The sequence below is a fragment of the Podarcis cretensis genome, assembly GCF_951804945.1.
Source record: "Podarcis cretensis genome assembly, chromosome: 5".
Taxonomy (NCBI): Eukaryota; Metazoa; Chordata; class Lepidosauria; order Squamata; family Lacertidae; genus Podarcis; species Podarcis cretensis.
In genome coordinates this window covers 45,142,257-45,166,614 of record NC_137174.1, presented here as the reverse complement: position 1 = coordinate 45,166,614, position 24,358 = coordinate 45,142,257, and the positions used below count along the sequence as shown (strand labels likewise).

General features: G+C 40.0%; 1 protein-coding gene across 8 annotated transcripts in view; it reads right to left on the bottom strand.

Annotated features, from left to right (window-relative positions):
* The window catches only part of CTBP2 (C-terminal binding protein 2), a 209,957-nt gene that overhangs the window by 57,110 nt on the left and 128,489 nt on the right, over positions 1-24,358 (bottom strand). For 3 of the 8 annotated variants that reach the window (XR_013839072.1, XR_013839073.1, XM_079976580.1), the window contains exon 1: positions 11,279-13,010. The exons of the other annotated variants lie outside the window; for them this stretch is intronic. Coding sequence is in view for 1 of the 3 variants with exons in the window: in XM_079976580.1 (XP_079832706.1) it covers positions 11,279-12,995 (1,717 nt within the window). In the remaining 2 variants the exon portion in view is untranslated. Of the gene's footprint in view, positions 1-11,278; positions 13,011-24,358 lie in introns of those variants that run through there. 8 annotated transcript variants of the gene reach the window in all.

The following is a 24,358-nucleotide window of genomic DNA, read 5'->3' as shown; positions in this document are numbered from 1 at the left end:
TAATCCAGAATGCGGCAGCTAGACTGGTGACTGGGAGTGGCCGCCGGGACCACATAACACCGGTTCTGAGAGATCTGCACTGGCTCCCAGTACGTTTCCGAGCACGATTCAAAGTGTTGGTGCTGACCTTTAAAGCCCTAAACGGCCTCGGTCCTGTATACCTGAAGGAGCATCTCCACCCCCATCGTTCAGCCCGGACACTGAGATCCAGCGCCGAGGGCCTTCTGGCGGTTCCCTCATTGCGAGAAGTGAGGCTACAGGGAACCAGGCAGAGGGCCTTCTCGGTAGTGGCGCCCGACCTGTGGAACGCCCTCCCATCAGATGTCAAAGAGATAAAGAATTACCTGACATTCAGAAGACATCTTAAGGCAGCCCTGTTCAGGGAAGTTTTTAATATGTAATGCTGTATTGTTTTTAACACTGATTGGGAGCCGCCCAGAGTGGCTGGGGAAACTCAGCCAGATGGGCGGGGTATAAATAATAAATTATTATTATATTATTATTATTATATACTCACCCCCCTTCTTTCTTTTTCTCTTTTTTTGGTTTCTTTCCTTTCCTTTTAAGATTAGTTTGGTCTTTTATTGTATTTTAAGTGGAAAACTTTTTAAAATAATGACAAAAAAACCTTTCCCATGTGAAGCTGCCTCTCCTGGACTTTTGCTTTCTTACAGCAAATGTAACAAAAATTGTAAATATAAATATTGTGTGCTGCTTTTAGTTTCCAGAAGCACAGGCAATTTGATGATTCTTTGACAAACATCTACAGAATTCTTTAATTTCTTAGATGTGTAGGTTCATGTGCTTTATATTAATTACCAGTATTTAGGACTCTGAAAGGTATAACTTACATTTCCCGACTTTGAAGCTCAGGTACTCTCCACTTAGCAGCATTACTGTTCAAACAGAATGCAACTAAACCAGATTCAAAGATGTGCCAAGGGAGCAAGAAGCATATTAATCAATGAAGTGACCCTTGTTCACTTCTAATTGCCTACAACAGCAATTAGTCTTACCAGTGGATAGCTGGGAAAACCAGGAAAGAGGCACAATCGTACAGGACTTCCCTCCACCATCTCCCAAGCAGAAAGCTTTCTATCAAACCCACAGTATACTTAAAGGAGACTTCTACTAACCTCCAAAAGATCTGGTTTCAGAAACAGGTCAGTCAATCATGATATCCCATTTCTCATTCGCTACTCTCAACAGAACTTAAGAATTCCTTATTTGCTCTGTACAAACTCACTGAAACAGGATATTCTCTCTCATGTATCAGTCCTATGTTTATACTACACACAGCTGTGCTTATAGGAGCATTGTGTTTTTTAACTGAGCACATATTTACAAAACTTTAAGTGTTACCTTTCCAGGAATCGCTCAGAGTTTAGGAGCTTGAACCATTTAAGACATTTCCCAAATTGCTCTCTACAAACTGATCTTACAATGACCTTCTAACACCCCAGTCCTAAGCATGTGGTGGGTCCTAAACAGTGGGTCCTAGACATGAAGGGGAGTGGCCTTTGGGTTCACATGCTTCTTCATGTAAGGTAGCTCACAAAAGATGCTTAGAAGATAACATCTGAACCAAGAATTCCCACCATGCATCTGAATGGAGTCCTTCTCCCAAATCCACTTGGGGGAACCGTGGGACGTCTTGGTACACTTAGTAAGAGAAGAGGAGAGAAAGCATAATAGCTTGCCTGTATCTTAAGATCTTCAGACGAGGCCCTTCTCCAAGTACTTTCCTCATTGGAACTGGGCTATAAAATTACAAAGGTTTTTTTCATCAGTGGCACCTAAGTTCTGGAATGCCCTCCCTAAGGAGGCATAGCTGGTGCCTGCTTTACAAGCTTTCAGACCACAGGCTAAGCTATTTTAATCTACACAGGCATTTTTTTTAAAGTGTTATTTTGGGTTATTTTATTATTTCTTTTGATGGTATTGCTTTTTCTTCTTTGTTGCACATCATGATCTACATTTGTTGTTCACTGCTTTGATGAAGGTGAGTATAGAAGCATTTTAACAAAATAATAAAAAAATAAAATAAATGTGAGCCTAAACAATACTTCTAATCCCTCTGTGCAAAGAAGTGATTACAACTGTTGGAAGTTTGAAGGGATTTTCTTTCAAACATTCCTTTCTTTTTCACAGTGTTAACAATTCCTGAATTCCTAGTTGACAAAGGCAAAGACCTAACTTTACATTTGACAACACTGCTCATGTGACTAATTAAAAACAATATATATTGCAGCCAAGAAATTACTATGTACTCTTACACCAAATGGGAGCTGCAATTTCTCAGAATAACTTGAAATTGTCTCAAAGGAACAAAACAGAAGTTGTTTCCTCAGTGTGCTAGCTTGCTACCTCTACCATATCTTCGCGTTTAGTTGCACTGAATGCTATTCAATTTGCTCACTTATTTATTGAGAATCCAGAGCAGAAGTCATGGCAGCTCCGAAGGAACCACTTCAAAAAAGTTAAAATTATACAAATCAGTTGATAAGTAGGAAAGGGGACCAAACTCATCTAAACTCCTGTGCAACTGTTGACTAGTAGACTATTTCCCCCCTTGAATGGACTCTTCATACACAGCCTAGCCATTTGATCCATGGGTGGTGAGGAACTTCAAGGATAGGAAGGAGGCAATGCACATGAAGTACTCTGAACACTTGCGAAGTATCTTCACAGTTAGCACTGAACAAGGCTAGAGCCAGCATAGATCATTGGGGTGGGGATAGGACACTAATTTTGCTATTGCCTGGAAGTATCCCAAACTGTGTGTTTGGCTCTTTCCACCAGTGCAAATGAGCTGTGAAGTTTTGTAACATATAATCTCTACTGGTTTGCTGACAAATATTTTAGACTTTTTATGTTTAGATTGCAGCAATCCTGTACTGCATACCTGTCAGCCAGTAGACAGCGTTCCTAATGCAACTGTTCAGAAATGTCAAACAAAATTTAGTAGGCAGCTTCATTTGTCAACATGAAAAAGGAAAAAGGAACACATGAGCCAAAATCCCCCAAACCACACAACCAGTGTGTGAGGGGTTGTTTATTTTTTTTTTTTTTTGGGGGGGGGGGAGAAGCAGATTTCCCTCAGGCATGTCCAAGCCATGAAGAAGACACAAAGCAGCCCTCTGTATCTCAGCTACTGTGAAATAGCAATATGCTCAATATGAGCAAGCTAGTGCAATATGGTGCTGCAAAGCTCTTAATAGTTACTAGGAACATCCTAGCTTTTGCAACAGCACTGGCAGCCGATTTGTTTTCACACAGAATGCAAGGTGCAGATGCTTAACTTTAAGACCCTCCACAGCCTAGGACTCACAACATAAAACCACTTCTCCCCATATGTGGCTGGCAGCAATTATTGTCAGAAGGCTGGGCCCTGATCCAAATGCCCTCACAATGGGAAGCAAGAACATCCGCTTTAAGGAACAAGGCCTTTATCACAACTGTCCTGAGTGCCCTCCTAGGGGAAGTGCAGAGCTGTTATTTTGTTTTGTTTTGTTTTGTTTTAAGAGGGTGCAAAAAAAAAAAAAAAAAAAAGGATTCTTGGTTCACAAGGCATTTGGCTGTTTGTTTATTATAGGGTGGGTGCTGTTTCCTTTCAGTTGACTTTACTAGCTTAGATTGCATTTAATATTTTTGTTACTGTGATCTCCCTTGAGCCCAGAAATGGAAGGATAAATATATTCAAAATAAATGAATAGATTTTGAAATTGTTGCTACAGCTCAGGAAATCTGAAAGTAAACACAATGTACCTTTCTCTAGGGAACCAAATAGCATGCACTTTGCTGGAGATGAGGCAGGATGGTTGATACATAAACCTGTAATTTTAGAACTATCCACATAACCACATGTAGAAAAGTTGAACAGGGTGCTGACACCGTGAGCGTTACCATCACCATCACCTTTGTAGCACTTTCTCCTGCTATCCAACCAGATCACATTCAAACCATAATCCAAACCAACTCTCTTTGGGTCTGTGTACCCACCTACATGATCACATGGAGAAATTCAGGAGTGTAAACTGACACTTAGGCATAGCAAATGTTTGCCGTTTTCTGTGTGGTACAAGTAACAGTTCATATAAAATATACTGGTTAAATGTAGCATTCTGTAATAGGAAACTGTTACGTATTTAGCGTACTTTTTCATGAAATAGTTCTAATTTTCATTTTGGTAAATTGTTCCAACATTTTAAATACTGTACAAATATTTAGTGTTTGGAATTACTGTCATTAAAGCATTAGACTAGGATTATAACCGCCTTTAGATACATTAAGAAAAATCACCCACCCGGGTACAGAAATGTTTTTAAATCTTCTTTGGAAGTTGTTGGTGAGGGAGACCTCACCAAAGAGGGAATTCCTGTATGAGGAACAGGCTGATTTAGAGCAGGTGGCTCTCTATATAAATGGAGAACATGTGTAAGGACAAGGATGGTGAGGGATAGTTGACTGCGATGCAAGCATGTGAAGAACAGGTGCTAATATTTAGCTGGCATCCTGCTCAGAACAAAGCAGGATGGGAGTCAAGCTCGCACCTTTGTGATTTAATCACAATTCAGTAGTATAATTCATCACCTTTCATCAACATCCTATTCACATCCTCATGTATCACCGCTACAACTTCATAGATGGGGAAGACCAGTTTCTAGTGACAAAAGACACATATTTAATGGTTTCAGATATCTTCCTAAATATTACATGGACACTGCAAAGATTGGTATTTATTAAAATTTGTGAAGCAATTTTACATCTGGAAGATGAAATAAATAATTCAAGGAGTTGACAATTCTGGTTGTCTCTAAAATTGCATGTGGTTTATGAAGATGAAACTGTGCATACTCTTTGGTCACTGTGCGAGTAGCATTTTGACACCTTAAGTGAGGAGAAGTCATTTGCATTCAATTTTTATTATTATTTAGAAACCTGCATTGTCATTACTCATTTTTCTGTTGTAGGATACAGCAAGCATGAGCACTACCCAAGTTAACACTAGGTTGCTAGTGGTTATCGTCGGTCAAGCCGATGTGCACATTAAGTAACATTCACCAGCTCTGAGTAGACATAATGCCACTGATCCCTTAACCATGGTTAAGAGGCTTAGGGCTGCCTCATTCTTCCTTCAAACCTACCTTCCCTTTGCACAACTAACTGTGGTGTCAAATTACATCAGCACTGAGACTAATGGTTATCATTAACCACAGTTAGCTTTTCATTAGCAAACCAGGATTTGAAGTTGGTTTCCAAACATTAACCTTGGTAAGTACAAGTGTAAACAAACATGGTTGCAGCTGACAAGAAAAGGGATGAGGAAACACGCAGAAAATAGGAAGAAGGCAGCCCACAAGCTACTCCCAGTGCCTGATGGAGCTGGACTTCCAGAAATGCTAATGAAATGAGCTCTGTTTCCTATCTCTCCCAGTGAGGCAGTCTGAAGGAATGGTTGCCCCCAGATGACAAATGTAAATGTTGTAATTATATATTTATCAGGCTGGTGGTCCAGCAGAAAGAGAGCTATTCCCTGTCTTTGTTGTTGTTTTTAAAATATTACCGATTTTATCTTATTTATTATATACACGGCTTAAAGAGTTTTCTGATTAAGGTAACTAACTAAAGTAAATTTAAAAAGTGCAAATTTGAATCTGAGCCAATCAGTTGTAAATATACTATGGACACAAATGTAACTTAGAAGTCTTAGGTAGGGAGGATCCACAAGTACGGGTTGTGAGGCATCTATTATTTAAAGTGACAATGTTCATCACTTTTTTTGCTGGTAGTATTACTCAAACCTGGCCCGGCTTGCTTGCATCACTTAGGATTGGCTCCTACAATAATAATTATAAACTACACTTCGGTAATCAGGAACAAGCTGCAGTGAAGGTTGGGCCTGAGGGCTCACCCCCCAACTTCCTTCTTCACTTGTTATAGGGCAATGAAAGCTTCTATTTTCACTTTTGATTAAATCCCAGTTTCCTGTTACGTACAAACTCAGAGCACCGTCAATTATTCTAACTCCAATTGCTTAAAACAAAGTAGGATTAAACTGTGCTCCTGATCTCCCCATCCCATATCAAGGAGTGACAGAAAAGACATCTGAAAACTGTAAATTTACTGTCAACAAGTGGGACTGCTAACTGCTGTAGCTTTGTCACAAGTCTCATAATTTAAAAAGTTTATTTTAAAGTCTAAATTCATGACTATTCTATTTATTTTTTGTGTGCTTTCCAAAGTGTTTTTCTAGCCAAAGCTTGAAACTATGGCAGACGTGAAAGGCATTTAAAACAGTTGGCAATGCTGGGTGAGCAAGGTTAAGCTTTTACATTTTCAGAGAGAATTGCTTGGCAAAGGAATTAAGTTTACAGCCCATCTTTGTAAGTGATGTTGCAGAGTTCCAGAATTGGAGGTGAAGGGCTGGGAAGCGAGCTTCCCCCAGTCTGGCAATAACATAACTTTTATGATATGAGCCCAAATCCCTTTAATTTCAGCTAGACTTGTAAATAAGCTTGGCAAATCTGATCTGCCCCCCATCCCCTTCCAGTAGCAGCAACAGTGTTGTGGAAGTGCAATGATGCCCAAAAACCTGACTGCAAACAGAAAGCTGCTGGTGAAAAATTGTAAGAATTGTAATTATACAGGACCCAGCAGCCCTGACAAACTACAATGCTCTGAGAGCTGAGCAGTTTGTGTTGGTAAGGCTTTGAGGACCAATGAAAATCCAAGGAGTAGCCCTATTCCTCTCCTCCTTGTTTGTCCATTCACATCCCTCCATACCTACATGCCGCCTGCTGCTGCTGCTGCTGGAGAGTTAGGCAATGGGTATGGAGGCTCAGACAATCAAGGGCTAGCAGGAACAGATTTGTAATGATTTTAGAAAAAAATTCCCGAACCCCTTTTTTCTTTTAAAACAGGAAAAAAGCTTGGAAAGAATGAGCCCTTCCCAGATTGATGTTAGACCAGTTTCCCTACCTCTAGTTTTCACATCAACTCCTTGAGTTTCTTGTCTATGCCATCTTATTATATATATTTTTATGTATTTATAGAAATATTTCCATACCGCTATTCATAAAATATATCAGAGCAGTTTGCAACAACAGTACACAAAACCATATAAGGAAGTTTAAACCAGAAATCAGCTATTGTGGAAAGATGAATTCCAAATCACCTGAACAGGCCTGATGGAATAGAAAAGTCTTCAGTGGGCATTTAAAAGTTGAAACCTGCTGATTCTCTATTGGCTGAGTATTCAACAGTATTGTGCCGATTACACTAAAGGCTCAGTTCCTTGCATTTGTCAAATGATCCCTGCCAACTCAGGGGACGACCAGTGGTGCTCCTGCAGATTATCTCAGTGGCCAAACTGGGAAATAAGGGTCCCTGAGGTGCCCTAGAGTAGACCTATGTCATTCAGGACTCTTTAAATTAATACAAGGTCCTTGAAACTGGCTCAGTTGTAGATACATTGGCTTGCATAATTAAACAAAATATATAATAACAACTTACTGCTGAAGTCAGTGTCCTTGAGCCTGAATTGCTGTAACTGAAAAGGCAAAAACTGAAAGGCATGAAGCTATAAATTGAGTGAACTGATTTTTAAAATACATCTCATTGAAGATATTCAATGGAAGCCAACCTTGCATAGGTGGACTTCAGCTCTTCCTCAACTCTCTGGGAACAGATTTTGAGGCTGCTGGGGCGGGGGGGGGGGGGGGAGGAAAAGTCTATAAGCAGGCATCTGTTCTATATGTGCATGGACAGCATTAGTTACAATCCTTTATATATCATCAATGCAATCTTATGTATGTTTACGCAGATGCAACTCTTACTCTGGTTCAATTGGGATTGCTCTCTAGAAGGTGTGTTACAACTGAAGCTACCAATTAAATCTTTACATTTTAAAATCAAGTTCACTAGATGCTTATGATATCTATATACTTCAACCGATCTTTATATGCTAACAGTGCAGCCAATGAGTGGAAATCCCTTCAATTTAAGGGGGAAATCTGATTAACAGCGCAAACCTTTACATGTTTACTTGAAAGTAACGGAGCAACCCAAGCCCCTGCAGGGCAGCTGTTGCGGGGCAGAGCCATTACCCCATATGCATCCCTGCCACTGGTGCTGGCTGGGTTGGGAAGCAGAGGCAAATTGTTGCTCCAGCCTGGAGCTGGCGCAGCGATCATGTCTGAAGCCATCAAGTGATGGTAGTGAAAGGTTGGCTCGGAATCTGTTGGAGCCCACATATGTCTAGCTTCTCCTCCTGCCTTGGAACGAACACCCCCCCCAAGGGTTTGGAGTCCCTTTGAATTCAAGGGGGTTTACACATTAATAAGTGCATGTAGGATTAGAGCCTAACAATGTCATCTTATATATATCTACTCAGAAGTAAGTACCATACAGGACTGCAGCCTAAGCTAACATTTACACTGTGGTTCAGATACCTTAAAAAAAGTTAAGGTTCCCTTGGCATTCATCTCATAGCAGAAAATGTAAGATAATATATAAACATTCTACCACTGGCCAATTCTGCACCCCGACTATGACCTTGCAACTGTGTTTTTAAATGTTATAAGCATGTACTTTTGTTCAAGTACCTTTCCTGAGCATTATTTGAGAATGTTTTAAAATAAAGATTTATATTTCTTCATTATTAAGATACCCTGGAACTTCATTTCACCCATGTTTCTGTAATCAATGGATCTTACCTTAACTCCTAGATTAAATTTGCATTTTAAGAAGAGGGGCAAATACCTTTCTTCATTGTTTTGGACAGAAAAAGAAATAGAACAAAACAAGAATGGAAGGGGGGAATTAGCAGAAGGTCCTACTTCAGCTAAACCTTTGCAGTGACTTCAATAGAAAGATAATCTTTCTGTGATTATGACCAAACCCTCTCGTTGCTTAGCAACACATAATTAAGGAATATGTTTTCAGATCCGCTTTGCAAGCTGGCCATTATCAGATGAAATTACTGGAGCAACAAATGTCATCCTCATGCAAATGAATTGGTTGTAGAGAAAAAATGTTTGACTCAAGAAGGAGGCTGCTCACATCTCAACAATGCTGTTAGTATTGTCTTATAAACAGACTAACACATTAAAAAGGGAAAACAGCTATAGATTTCCCCACCACCACCAAAATATGCATCCCTGAAGTCTTAATAAGAGTGATGAAGGACTAAGCGGTAAAGAGAGAGATATTCTGAAGTGTACGACATATTATCTATATTCAGAGGCATTTGTTTTCAGGGCACATAATGTGTGATCAAGCCATTTCCACCATGTTTAGAAAGAACGCCTGCCTTAATCTTAAAAGTGCATAAACTCTACTGAAAAATGTTGCGCTCACAAGCTACCAGAAGCAACCAGAAGCTTTTACCTACAGTATGACTTGCACAGGGTCGCTATTTGCTTTTTGTATTATGTCTGAAGTTTCTGAAGGAACACTAGATTATCAATTAAAGATGCAGTGGATAACAGCTGTGACAAAATGTTGGCCTTTCCAAAAAACATTTTATTACTCCCAAATTGAAAAATTCTGAATCTGTTTACAAGAAATCATTCAGAAATTGTTCTACCTGAACAGTCTTTAGAAGCTTTCATTTACAACCAAGCCCAGTTCAAATGGCAGTCACAAGCGCTCTTCTTTCCAACATTGCTAAAAACATCATTTTAAGCAAATGAAGCATTTTCACAACCCTAGCTTCAAATACTTTCAAAAGCAGTATACTCTGTTTCTAATATATCTGTACATATGGCATTCTCATATATTCAAGGTATTTCTACATATGTATTTATTTCACACATCATGAAATCTAAACTAAGAGCAATCTGTGCTTTAAAAAGCGTAAGAGCAAAAGTGGAACATTGCAACTTTTATCAGTTCCACTTTTAAAATGACACTGTGTCATTGTTCAGACATTGTTTTTACGCTCATAGATAGTACACTTTGGGGCACAAGCCAAATGTAAGTACTTTTAAATCTATTTTATCATAACAGAAGTGAGTTAAAGTATATGCTTAATTCTCCTATTGAAATCAATTGGATTTAAAATATGCTTCACCATGGTTGGATTGTGTCCTTTGTTAAGTCACTCACTTTCAATAAACATGCAGATCAATCCTAAAAACATTTACTTAGAAGAAAATTCCCCTTAATTTAAAGGGATTTAATCCCAGTAGCTGCACACAGCATTAGGCACAAGTCAAATTATACAATTTACTAATCTGAGGCAATTTCTACAATTTCATTGATGGCAAATGTTTTCACTGGGTTTTAATTGAATGTAACCCATGCTAAGGGTTATCTGCCAGTTATTTTCTTTCATTGCAAATTTAATTCCATGGACTATATATATATGTGCTTAGCTTCATCAATGTTAGAAACTTATCAGTTTATGCATTCTCTATACAGCTTATAAAACCTGTAGGCAGGAAAGGAATTTTAGGAGCATTCCCACCTTTTAATTAATTAGTTTCTATATTGCCCTTCATCCAAGGATGATGGTTTGCAGTATAAAAACCCCCAAAAATAATAACATGGTAACATAACATAACAAATAACCCCCACCACAAAGTATTTATTTACCTAGTGGTTAATGATTGACTTTAGCATTAAATGCAGACTTATTTTGTTAACTGCTTCTATAGCCATAAGTAATTCCAATAAGAAATCAACAGCATAGTGTTTTATTTGAAAAATCTTATTGAATAAAGAAAGGAAAAAAAGAAAAAATCAATCCAAAAGGAATAATGATTACTGTCCAAGCTGGGGAGTTCCAGGATCACATCATTAGTTACTTGATAAGTTACTTGATAAATTTCATCAAGGAAACACTAACTGTTTCTTCTGAAAAGCACACTTGTGCTGATAACAACTAGGGGAAATCAGTCTAAAAATGAAACCTTTCAGCCTAATTGCCCTAGAAAGTGTTTAGTATCTAATCTTATGTCCCTTGCAAATAACAGAAGCTGCAAGTGTCACTGTGAAATGATGGTTTGGCACACTTGCCATTTTTATCTGCTGTGAACTAAGAAATTTTTTAAAAAAGCTAAATTAAGTCACACTGTGCATCCTCATGCTGGAATTATTTATTATATACCAGGTAGATTAATGACTCTTCAGGTTGGTGCAGGTAAGAATATATACATATATAACAGTTTATTTCTAAGGCTATTGGTATGCTGATTCCCCCTCCCAGTAATTAAACATGAATACAACAATTCTAAAAGAAACCATATAAAGTAATATACTTTAAAGTAATTACTTGGTTCAGGCGATGCCATGGTGGAGACAATGACTGGTGGCCCTGTGCGCCTTGTGGTTTTCTGATATGGAGAGTGCTGCATTGGAAAACTTGGTCCTGCTGGCACCAGGTTGGGCTCCATTTGGGTTCCTTGTTTTCGAATGAGTTGGGGGCTGTTGTGAGGACTGTGCATTGGGGACAATGGAGGATTCCTTTCCCGCTTCATCAGCTCCATGGGTACTGTGTATGTGGTCGAATATGCTGTTTTGGGACTTGGGTGTGGATTTGTTTGCAGTGCATTCATGGCTATTCCAGCTGGAGCAGTATAGCCAGTTGCTTGTCGGGTGTGCATATTGCACGGGCCAGAAGCACTGTATCCAGAGTTGAGAAGAAAAGGAGCACCTTGATGGGGCAAGCCAGACGCAGGGTAAGTTGCAGTTTCTAGAAGGTGTTGTGTCGGAGCACTAGATGGACGGCGAGTTATTTCTGCTACTCTTGGGGACACGGGCTGCATAGAAGCAGCTGCAGGTGGGTGCATCACTGCACCATCTGCCATTGGGCTGGTGGCTGGGTGCATCATATACTCATTCTGGAGCAATTCACTTCGGTGACTAAAGCTGTTAGACCTGTGTCTGGGACGGATGATGGTGCTTTTCCTTTCCTGCCTCTGCATCTGCATCTCTGCTTTGTAAATATGGGCAATTCTAGAAAGCACTCTCGCCTGCCCTAGATTCGGAGCAACTGATTTTATGTCATTCTCCTCCATCATCGCCAGCATGCTTGGAGAATCAAATCCCTGCTGCAGCAAGGCATTGAGCGTGCTTTCGGATACTCCTTCAGAACGCAGAAGTGCCAAGAACTCTGGATCCACATTCCTTTTAATGTCTTGTCCTGGGAAAGGTGGAGGCACCTGAGCTTGTGAAGGAGTTGTGGCTGTTTCGCAGCTGTCATAAGGAGCTTTTGCACCGACCGTCTCCCGGACTGGTCCATAACCACGGTTTATGCTTCCATCAAGAGCTGCCGTTGAGTTTGGATCAACTACCAAACATGTTGGGGTAACTTGCCTACTGGCTGCAGCATCTATAGATCTGTCCACTGTGTCATTATAAGCTGGCCGGTTCAGGAATGCTGGAGGTTCTGCCCCACACCTGGGCATCGGAGGTTCAACACCATATCTTGCATGAGAAGGATCTCTGTTTCGAATCCTCTGTGCCTCGGGGACCATCTTAGTCATTGGATCTCTATACATGCGGCTGGCTTCATGCGGGGCAGGTGACCGGACTTGCATCTGATCCCAAGCCAATCTGCCATAATTCGGTAATGGTCTGTTAATCATGTGGTCTCTATAGTAGCGTGGATCTTTAGGTGATCTGGCAGCTAGCGAAGGGTCACTGTAGTAATCCTGAGGTGGCAAGGAACTTCGTGCAGACATTGTAGGCTGTCTGTCGTAGTAAGAAAACTCAGGGACGGAACCTTTCCGCAAAGGACCTTGGTGAAAAACTGGCTCCTGGTATGGATATGGCTCCTGCTTCAGTTCCGCACCTCCCTGCAAGATGATATCGTGTGGTCTTTGGGTTGGCTGCTCATACCAAACTCCCTCACCACCGTAGGTTAAAGAATTCCTTCTTCCCGGAGGTCTCTGGTAGTCGAACGAACTTTCATTCTCCCAATTGCCTTCATACCATCCTGCAGCATCCCAGCTCTGAGAGCGGCCAATGTGTTTGCTTGGAATTGGCATTGGTACACAGCAATGTTCAGCTTAAATAATGGCAAGCAAGCTCTCTTGTTAAAGCTTCAGTTACACGCATAAAAAAAGCAAAAACAAACAAACAAAATGCACTGTATTTGAATCCTTCTGCAGCTTCAAGAAACAGCCCAACAGGTGGTTTACGATTTCAAAGTGTTGCCTGAATTATTAATTCTTCGAAACATAAGTAGACAAAACACAGAAAGACCCAACAGTAACCCAGCCTGGCTCCAAAAACTGCAGAATGGAAAGGTCTTTCCTGTACAATTCAGAAACAGAAAAGGGATGCTGCACTTAATCCAGATGGTTTATCCCTTCCTGCTTGGGATGGCTTGCTCACATGGACAACTAGTCAAACAGTGTGTGGGGATTAAGGGATAAATAAAGCCCCTAAAGCTTTTGTTCCATGTGACACCAATTGAGCCTGATGCAACCTACTGCACTGGCTGACCCAGACACCTCTGTATATATTCTTCCTCTGATCATAGCTACTACATGCTATTTATATTTATTTGTTTTCTATGCATAACACAGGATTCCTTTAAGATTTTACCTTCCCTCTCCCATGGCAGGAAAATAAAGGGGGTGGGGAGAGTGGCAAGGGAGCTTCAATGTCAATTCAATCTTAATCCATTCTGATGAAATGCTAATCCACTATACAGAGCTAAAGACAAATTAAATAGGAGCAGGCATGCTGGCCCCAAACAAGGCTGAAGCAAGATATACAAATATATAAGATCATGAGTAGAAACAATCTAGGTATTGGGAAAACATGTGATGAACACTGCACATTTTTTGAAAAATTACTGGGGGATCAGGGGAAGGGACAGGGAAGATGAGAGACCAGTTTGAAATTAACTCCACTAATTATTCTCCAAAACGATTCTTCATATTATTACCATAATTCTCAAATCCTTTCATCATCCCAGGAAAGAAAATTGCCAAGGTGTAATCTGGAATTTATAATTTTAAGACCTGAGAAGAGGTCACAGAAAAGGGAGGATGAAAGGCTCTCAAGTCTTAGTATTACAAAGCTGAAAGAAGAGAATGGACATTACATATTGTTCACCGGTACACTATTTAAACGCACACAACACACATACTTTATGCACAGCAGACACAATTATTATATTTTTATCACTTCAATGTTAATGTGGACACTAAGAGGTGGAAGGGATAAGACAGATGTACAGTATTTGGTCTTTTCAAACCTACTGAACATTTTTACACTTCATTAATATTTAAGAAAATTACAAGAAACACTTTATAATAGTCAACTTTAAAATAGTCAACAGAATGCAAGTAGCCCTTGCTATCTTGAATCCTGGTTGCTAGAACATTTAAAAAAAAGATTCACCAACACATTTGCTATGCTATGTTGTGTACATTAAAACTACAGAACATACTGAATGATAATCTTGTTTCCTTTCTCCATAAAAAGTACAGATATGCATGCAAGTGTTAGGCTGAGATCTTGAGGAAGAAAAAATAGCACAACAGTCACCTTCTTTTGGTGGTTGTTAGGTCATCTTGTGCATTTCTAGGGCTAATCCACAATAAAATGTTTGAAGCTCAAGTCGTCACATGATGGCGTATTTTGCTATTATGATAGCTAAGTCACTAATGCAGTCTAATGCATCTATCATACAAATACCTCTGGGCTATATTTCTGACCCAAATACAGACAGGATGTCGTAGTAATCCCCCCACCCCCCCTGCAGTAAATAGTACAAATCCTCTTCATCACACACTTAAGAATTTCACATACAAATGCAACACATTTAAAAACTGCCCTCTACTAGATTATTCTTGCATTAGTATTATTAGAATATTTATGACATGCAACTGCTTGAAAGTCAAATATATTGGAAGAGGTTTTCTTGCCTTAATAAGAATTAGAGAATACATGACAGGCAGCTGTCAGAAAGTCTAGTTCTTTGAATGAGGTTTATGAGTTTTAGCCTAGGCATGTGGGCACAGTAACTAGCCTGTCACCTATTTAGTCAGTGAAGGAAAATACCTAAGAAAATGAAACATTTTTTTCAAGTCATTTTTAGAAGTAGTTTTCTGTTTTTACTTTTAATGGAATGAAGACTGATTTCCTTAAATTTGTTTTACTTCTGTAGCATCCTTTGTCTTTCCCTATCAAACTCTGTTAATGCTACTAGATTTTGCGTCGTTAATGTTGATATGAGGTTGTTTTTTAATACCTTTTGAGTCTTTTGTAAGAGTAGCAGAATCAATGTTCTCCTGGCTAAAGCTGCAATCATAAACCTAGTTATTTGGGAGCAAGCCTCATTACATTCAACCCAATACTATTCAAAATACGGATTGTGTAACCTATATATTAATTAAGCAGTGTAGCTACCCAATAATAAATGTGTTTGGCCTCCAAAAAGGAGCATATAGTCTTCAACAGATTTCATGTCTCTCAGATATCCATGAAAAATTATTCTGAGCTATCTTTGAAAATCATTTTCTCCAGAATCTAAAACGGTCTACCCAAAAATTACTAGATATTCAGTTAAAAACTCATTTTGAGTGTTAAAAGAATTTGGAAACAATCCTGCAATAAAAGCCTGGATTTATCTAACACACTACAGATCAGGCATGAGAAGTTTGGTTTATTAATAATTGTCAGAATATTGATCCTTGACCTGTCTGTATAAATCAGAATAATTTTTCATTATATGCTTTTACTGAAAAGCTTAATAGCTTTAGTCTAAAGGCTTCTCTTGGGTAGTGCTACTCAGTTACTAGAATGACATTTGCACATGTTTGTGGTGAAACAAACTGGGATGCAGTTTTTAAATTTTAAAAAACCAAAATAAATAAGTTTCCTATATAGCAATCCTAACCAGCCACTGAAGGCCAGCTGGGGGGGGGGGTTAAGCATGGGGAAGAAGTGTTTCTTTAGGGGGGCAGCATGATTAGAATCACAGAATTATAGTGCTGGAAGGAACCCCAAGGGTCATCTGTTCCAACTCTCTGCAACGCAGGAATCTTTTTGCCCAATGTGGGACTCAAACCCACAATCCTGAGATTAGGAGTTTCATGTTCTAGTGGCTGAGCTATCCCAGGGATTTTTAAAAGACCATACAGTGCCCAAGGGTTACATTATTTATCTGTACAATGTTGTCGTATGTTCAAAGAACTGAAAAAGAAAATATGCCTAGAACAGAAAATTTAGGTTTCAATACGGTCTAATGAATAAAAGGTAGTTTTCTCCTTCATTCACTGTGGGGGAGAAAACCTATAATACCTCTATTTGTCACCATATTAGGACCAAGATGGCATCAATTTCCTTCCAGTTTTATAGGTGGGCTCTGGCACACCACTGCAAAAAAAAGATGTCCTCTCTTCCCTTGCTGCCAAAGTAAGATGACCTCTGGCACTTCTATCCAGAAATCCGACACCCCAGCCACTAAAAGCATTTATGAATTAGATTTCTTTCCCGCCCTTTCCCCCCAAACACAATTTAAAACATTAAATTTAAAACACAATTTAAAAATTAGCAACTGTGAGGGTATGTGATGGCTTTTAAATGTATTTCACAACTGCTCATTTTAAGACTGCAAATGCCGGTATCTTTTAGCTGTCAAATGTCTGGGTAAAGAGAAATGTTATTAACATATTCCTCCTGAAAGTCAGTATTGAGGGAGACAGACCACCCACTTCGCCAGGCAGTGGGGAACTGTCACCAAGAAGGACCTGTCATGGGTCAACGACAACTGGGCAGCAGTCAGAGGCGGTGGCACCAACAGGACCATTAGCTCAGTTTTTCAAGAGTTTGTGCTGGTATGGGGAGCAGCGCCAGCATGAGAGTTCTTCTTGGGAATATCTCCTTATCTTGGAGGTACTGGAAAACACGTCCCCAGGGTAACGAGAGCACATGCTTCTAAAAGAACAAGCCTTAAAGGTAAAATTAGTCCATATATGATTTTAAATCCAAAGGATCTTTCACATTTTTGTAGTCTCCACTTCACATCTGTCATAGAGCATGCCTCTGTGTATAGACAACAGTGGGTTTGTTTTTTTTTTGAAAAACCTGACAGCACAACTGTAAATATCCCTTTCCCTGTGACAAAATAACATTTGTTGTGCCTACCACAGTCCTGGTTTAACAGGTTTTGTCATTTTCCATGGCACTTTTAAGCTTAGCCAAAACTTGTTTCCAAGAAGGAAACGAACACTGCTGCAATACACAGGTATACACAGTGGTTATGGTTTTCGCAAGCTGCTATTGGGTAGTGTCTGTAGTGGGTTACAAACACACACAAATTCCTGGAGAACTTTTGGAACAGTTGTTAAACCTTAAAAAAAAAAATTAATTCAAGAATGAGTGCTTATTCCACTCTTTTCTATATGTATTGTCCTAGAACCTTAAAGGCAGCCCGGGGGGAGGGTGATGCAAGTCCACAGCCATTTCAAGAACATTTTCTTATTTAACAAAACCAACTAAATTTCTTTTAACAGTGTGAACTCCCTTATGTCTAAAGGGAAACAAGATACTTCCTCTTGTACCAGGGCCACCTCCTCCCTTGTTATATCTGTATATTAGTGAACTACTGTAGCAGGAAAGGTGCTTCTGCTCCACAAAGCTAGTCAAATGCACACAGCTTCAGAATACAAACTTTCTTTTTTGTTTAACAGAGCTAGAGGCTTCTAGTGATTGCAGAGATTTATTCTTGAATACAAAATGGCTTGGGAGCTACAACATGACTACGAAGAAAACCCCAACTCTGCCCTGTGTTTCACATTTAATTAATTCTGAATCCTACCAGAGATATCTGATTTCCACTTTGGGGGTTAGACACCCACAGAATTAGAGCATCTTGGGGAGGGGCTGTGGCTCAATGGTACGAGTGCATGCAAAAGGATCCAACCTCAACCCACAGCTTCTCTAGACTGGGCTCGGAAAAGACTCCAGCCTGAAATCCTTAAGATCTGCTGCCAGTCAGCTTTGACAGCGCTGAAGTAGACTAACCAATGCCTGACTTGGCATAATACAGCATGTTAACAAGTACTCTGCCTAGAGAACATTGCAGCTTCCTATGTAGATATTTAAATGTTTCCCAGGATCTGTCTATACTTTTCAGCATGTAACATGAAAACCAAGTCTGTTTTTTTAAAAAACAAGACACAATAAACATTTTGGAATTGTGTGTTGAGAAAAACGCAAGCAAAATTATGTTCTCTCTTTATTGCTGCCTTTGTTACAAAAGAGGTAAAGCTCGGCGAGTTGTCAGGGCTTCATTCACCTGTTTTACGCTTCACCAAATGTAATGTACAAGATGTTTATCTACACAGCTTGTGTCACGTCTATCTCATACTCTAAATTTCCTCATATAGATTTCTCTGTACTCAAACTTTAGATGCTGTAAGAAAAGGGAGCAACAGGTGCACAGTTTGGAGAATTACATAGAAATGACTGCACATCTGCCTCCTTTGAAGCCTATGTAGCATCTCCTTTGCGGGTTAAGGGAATTTCACTTAAACCTGTGGGGAGCATTCATTCTAACTACATATATACTGCTACTAACTAGTCTGGCCATCTGTAAGAGTGGGCTAAAATCCTGCCAGGCAAGGGTGGCTGACTTATCCACCCACCCACACCCAAGCTGTTGGACAACAATTTCCATCATCATTGACAGTGATGATTAGGGTCGGTGGAAGTTGGAACCCATAAATGTCTGGTGGGCCAAAGGTTAGCCACTTACAAAGATTAATCTATCCTGGATTTTAAATGAATTCAATGAGGTATAAACACTACCAGTGCAAACTACCATTTATTTGCTAACAGGGATTGCAGGCAGTCTGCTGCCTTCTACAGTTCTGCTTCCCAGCCAAGCCAGGCTCTTTTCTCTTCAGAAGCCAAGAGAGAGAGAACAAGGATTACAGGGGATCAGAGGTCGGCTTGGAGTCTTATGCTGTTGGTGCAGGCACAAACAGTAGCAGTGGCTGATGCCCCAAATCACCACTAGCACCAGAGTGCACAAGACAGGAAGTGAACTCTCCCCCCCCCTTTCCCGTGATACAGTGCCGTTGACCACTACACCTGTATGCATTGCTATTCTGGGCCATGTGGAAGAAGAAGTGGTCTAAGACTTCTGCTAAAAAGTTCTTACGGAGCACACGCAGTGTGCATGGTCTGTAGTTGTATTAAGATATGTATTTCATAGGACTGCCAGCATGCTGCAACATTTCGCATCCTGACATTTTGAACGCTACACTTCTCAAAACAGAGTGATTAAAACTGGGCTAGGGAATAATAAAGATACAGAAGTAATACCAGCATGACTCAAAACCTGTACCTGCAGCTTAATACAAATTGTTATTCTTATCACTCCTGTATGATGCTGACCAATTGGACTCATTCACAGCAATTTAGCATATCATCATAGTCTTTTCCTTCTATACACAAGTACTTCAGGGCAAACTCATTTAAATCTCTAATGTTTGTTTCTGGAATTTTAAATGCCAGCCATTAAAGGAATCCACCTGATTTCCTATGTGTTTATCATTCTGTAGTCTCAATATAATTACTAATGGTAAGCTGATGCATGGCTATGCTATGATCCCCATCTTGAGAACTGTCCCAGCACTCTCCCATCCATACCCTCCCATCCATAACAACTTATCACAAAGCAAGAACTAAGAATAGGGTATGGTAAAGGTAAAGGGACCCCTGACCATTAGGTCCAGTCATGGACGACTCTGGGGTTGCGGCGCTCATCTCGCTTTATTGGCCAAGGGAGCCGGTGTACAGCTTCTAGGTCATGTGGCCAGCATGACTAAGCCACTTCTGGTGAGCCACAGCAGTGCATGGAAAAGCCGTTTACCTTTCTGCTGGAGCGGTACCTATTTATCTACTTGCACTTTGTGCTTTCAAACTGCTAGGTTGGCAGGAGCAGGGACCAATCAACAGGATCTCACCCAGTTGTAATGGTCACTAAACAGCAATGCCAAACTTATGTTTGCCCAGATATTCTTGTCTTACTTTTTTTAAGCATTAATGCATTGAACCTGAATCCTTGGATGTTCTCAATTTCTGTGTGTAACAGGCTAATCTTTTTGGGCTAATTCTTATAGCAATGAAAGCAATAACCTTTAGCAAATGGTCATTCCCCACCCCCCCCGAAATAAGATGTGATAAGCATATACATAAAAAATGGTACATTTTATGCTGCACTGCATATTACCTTTGGACTAACAAGTATTTCTTTTAATCCATTCTACTGATTATAACGACCTCAAAGAAGATTTAAAGCAGGGAAAAGTCTCATCAGCCACCATTATTCCTTATAATGGTTTAAGATATCTAAGTATATTGCACCAGGTAAAAAGCTGGATCTTTTCAACATTATACAATAATCATTATCCACAATCAACCAAAACAGTCACAGAAAAATTTGAAATGAATTGAAAACCCATGATCCTTATCCATGAAAAATTATTTTTCAGTATTATTTTTAAAGTACTTCTTAATTGCATTTAGTCATAATCTGTTTTTCCCATGTTTTAATAGCAGTTGCAAAAGCATGTTGTGCGGTGTGTGACAGCAGCAAATCCCTTCAGTGTAATTAAAATTGCAAACGTACTTGGCAAACGACAAATGGATTTCTGGGTTTATGTAAACTGCACCTTTACAGATTAGAGAGAGAGAAATATTGGCCAGAAAAAACAGACGGAAAAGGAAGACTCGTAAAATCCATTGTTCAGAGGAAAATAATCTAAACTTCAATTGTATCTAATGCTTTGTGGGTTGGTTTGTCCTCTGATCCTCCTAAGTTTCTTGTACACTTAGCAACCACATCTGATAGCAAACATCAAACTGGAAGGGTGGCTTTTGAAAAATCTAAAGCCGCCTGATAGAACCCTTTTAAGTCAGGTTCAAAGTCTGCTTTAGAGATGAGATAGAGTACTACACCTGCGTGTTTATGGCATTCTGATGGGTAGGAGCACAGCCCTCTCCCTTCTGCAATACAATTCTGGCAGTTGTCAGCATTTTTTTCAGGATTACAAAGGAAGCATACTTTTGCTCTGCTCTGGAGAAGATAAACCCAATTTTGATTGGGTTAATTAAGCTGACAGGTGGAATGGCTTTAACATTTTTCTGTTATTACATGATGAAACGAAGACACCCCCCCCTTTTTTTTTGCTGCCACAACTATGAGCTCTCGGCTTTGAGTTTAAAATTCACTTCTGTATGATAGAGAACATGGCTTTCCAAGAGATATCAGTATCAATAATGTGTTTCACAGGAGGCTTGTATGTGGACAACTGTCACTAGCATCAGCCTACTCTCGAGTAATGGCTAAATAATTCAAGGCAAACTTAGAAGTAATGGGTGAAGGTGTGTGAGTGTAGAGTGGAATAAGAGCACAAAACATTAAACAAAAACAACTGTTGTAGCAAAAAAAAAAAAAAAAAAAGGCTGAAGAATCATATGGTACCTTAAATGCTAGCAAATACCTCACATCTCAGGGTCAGGCCTACCACTGACAGTGTGAGAAGCCAAATGCTGGGCAGTGTAAAACAGCCTACCCTGCACCACCTAAGCTCACCTGTTGCCTTCAGGTATGTCAGCAGATGCTTTCACAATGCCACTGTTGAAGTAAAATTCAACTGCTTGTCTGTTCAACTTTTTATTGTGGAAGGTCATCTTGTCTTTTGCCTCGGACAGCAAAATATCTTGAATGGCTCCAGTGTTTTTCTTTTTTTAAAAAAGAACTTAGCTTTCTTTATCTGTCCAATAAAACAGACTGTTGCCTACAAAAGCTTGTCCCACAGCACTCTTTGTAAATTATAATTATATTTGCATATTTCTAAGAGAACAAGGTTTTGTGTTTTAAAAATAAAACTTCTGCCTCAGTCTCTAAATGTTCAAATTTTACAATCCATGCCTAGGTTCATTTTCTCTAGAATTCCTTATGGCTGAGGCAATCTTTCTACACAGACTGCACCCTTAGATGTAGGTAATCACTTAGAAGACATGATTTAAGCTCTGGCTCATTGAATGTCCCTCTGTTCTTTTTCTCCCCCTGCCCACTGCCTGTAAAACATTTATAAGATGACCAGCAACTCTCATCATGCAGACGTATCAGTGAACCCATTAGAAAGTCTGACACTGTCGATCCTGGCACTACTTTTATTTGCCTCATAAGTAAATAAGAGATACACTGTCTAGACCAGCAGCAGAGATAGATTAACTACTAACAGTGTTTTGTTTCACACCAAACAATTATCCTGCACAAACCCATTAAGACAACGAAGAACGGAACAGGAGCAGTGCTTTGTGGACTGCAGTTGTCCAACCGCAATGAAACAAATCCCCAAAATCTAAGCTGTAACAGATCCCTACTTCAAAAAACATCTAGACATACACTTTGGGGGACGGGACCTGAAGGAGCATTAAATTTATCTATGTTTATATAATTTCTTTCAGACTTTTTTCCCAGACTTATTTTGCCAACAACAATACCTCACAAAAAGCCTGTCTAGTTGCAATCACTTTTGCATTTTGATTGATCTCAAACTCATGTGCACAGAAGTTCTCATTATGCTTGGTCATCACCATATACTGTCAAAGCTGTTGAGCAAGGAAAGTGTCACTACAAAATCCTAGTCTTAATTTCCTGGAGTGCCTGTTTTATTTATTTAACATTACTTTTAAAATGCTGAGCAATATGGCAATCCATGGCAGACTATCCTTGACTGTTAATACGCTCTCCAACGGTTTTTAATGCAACCTGAGGCACAAAAGCTGAAGTTCTCAGTCAAAAATTATGGCTCTTTTATAGAGAGAAAAATCATCTCTAAAAAACACTACAGTATCGACACAATACATGTGGCCATAAGTTTACATGCACCCTTATAGCCCAGGTGAATTCATTGCCAGCAGTAATTCAATTCTGATTATTCAAACCAACAAAAATCCTTACCGAGCTGAAATCTCAACACTTTGCCACGTTTCCTTTTTCAGAAAGAGAATATGTGTTCTTCCTATTCTAAGAAGAGCCATGTGAAACTGCGCAGCCTTGCTGAGAAGCCAGAAGTTTCGGCTAGACAGCCCCACCCCAGAGAACAACTGCAATTTTGAAAGAGCTGTTTATTTAGAAGCTGCTGTGGGTTGAGAGGTGGCAGGTAGCAGAAACAGGACCACTGCCAGCTAGAAGCTGAATACCAACTCCAGCCTTTCTTTAACGTGCCTGCTCCTGGGGAACTACAGCCTGTTGGGAAGCCAAAGGTTGAGCCAGCTAGCCCTGCCCTGGACAGCAACTGTAATAACTTTGCCACAGCTGTAGTCAGTGCTTCCCCCCCTAGAAAAATAGGTGAGGATACTCACCGTGAAGTTGTTACAGTAAGTGCCACACTTTATAACCCCCTTCCCCCCACAAAAAGAGGTGAGTACCCCCCCCGGGGGGGGGGGAGTACTGCCTGCAGCTGTTTCCAGAGAAAAGTCTATTGTGTGTCCCATTGTTTGTGGATGGCAGCTGTGTTAGTGGGGAGAGCACACATGAACCCCATGAAGGTATACAAGTTTTAATTCATGGTGTGCCTGGGTTGCTGCTATTTTATATTTTTATTGATTTACTGCGTGGTCCTTTTTTGTAGTTGTATTTACTATAATTTGATTGTATTATCTTACATAAGACACTGTTCACAGCTTTGAAGGGCCAAAAAAGCAGTATGGAGATAAACCAATGATGATGGTGAGCAAATAACTAACTAATGACAGTCGTACCTTGGTTTTGGAACAGCTTAGTTCCTGAATGTTTTGGCTCCTAAACGCCGCAAACACGGAAGTGACTGTTCTGGTTTGCAAACTATTTTTGGAAGTCAAATGTCCAGTGGGTTTTCCGCGGCTTCTGATTGGCTGCAGGAGTTTCCTGCAGCCAATCAGAAGCTGTGCTTTGGACTTCCGGAATGGATTCCATTCGACTTTCAAGGTAAGACTGTACATCTACAACCACCTCACGCGCTTTTCTTGAGCTTTGGGGAAGAACCACATATTGCAGAGAAGGGCAGGACTGCCACTAAAAAGACAACACCATGGGAAGTAACCTCCCCACACGACACCACACACCTAAGCATTGCCCAGGAATTCATTACAAAATGTGCATTTTCTCATGTCCACTTCACATCACTGGCTGGTGCTGGCAAAGACAGGGAAATGCTTTTCAGAACCATGGAGGCAAGCTGAAGCTGATATTATGGAATAATAGAAGGAAACCTGATACGGAGATCTATTTTTGGCAGCAACAACATTTCTTTGCCTTCATAGAAGTTACTGCAACAAATGTTCAAGGCTAGCATTCCGCTGTTGTCGAGGTAGTTTTTATTATGTGTTT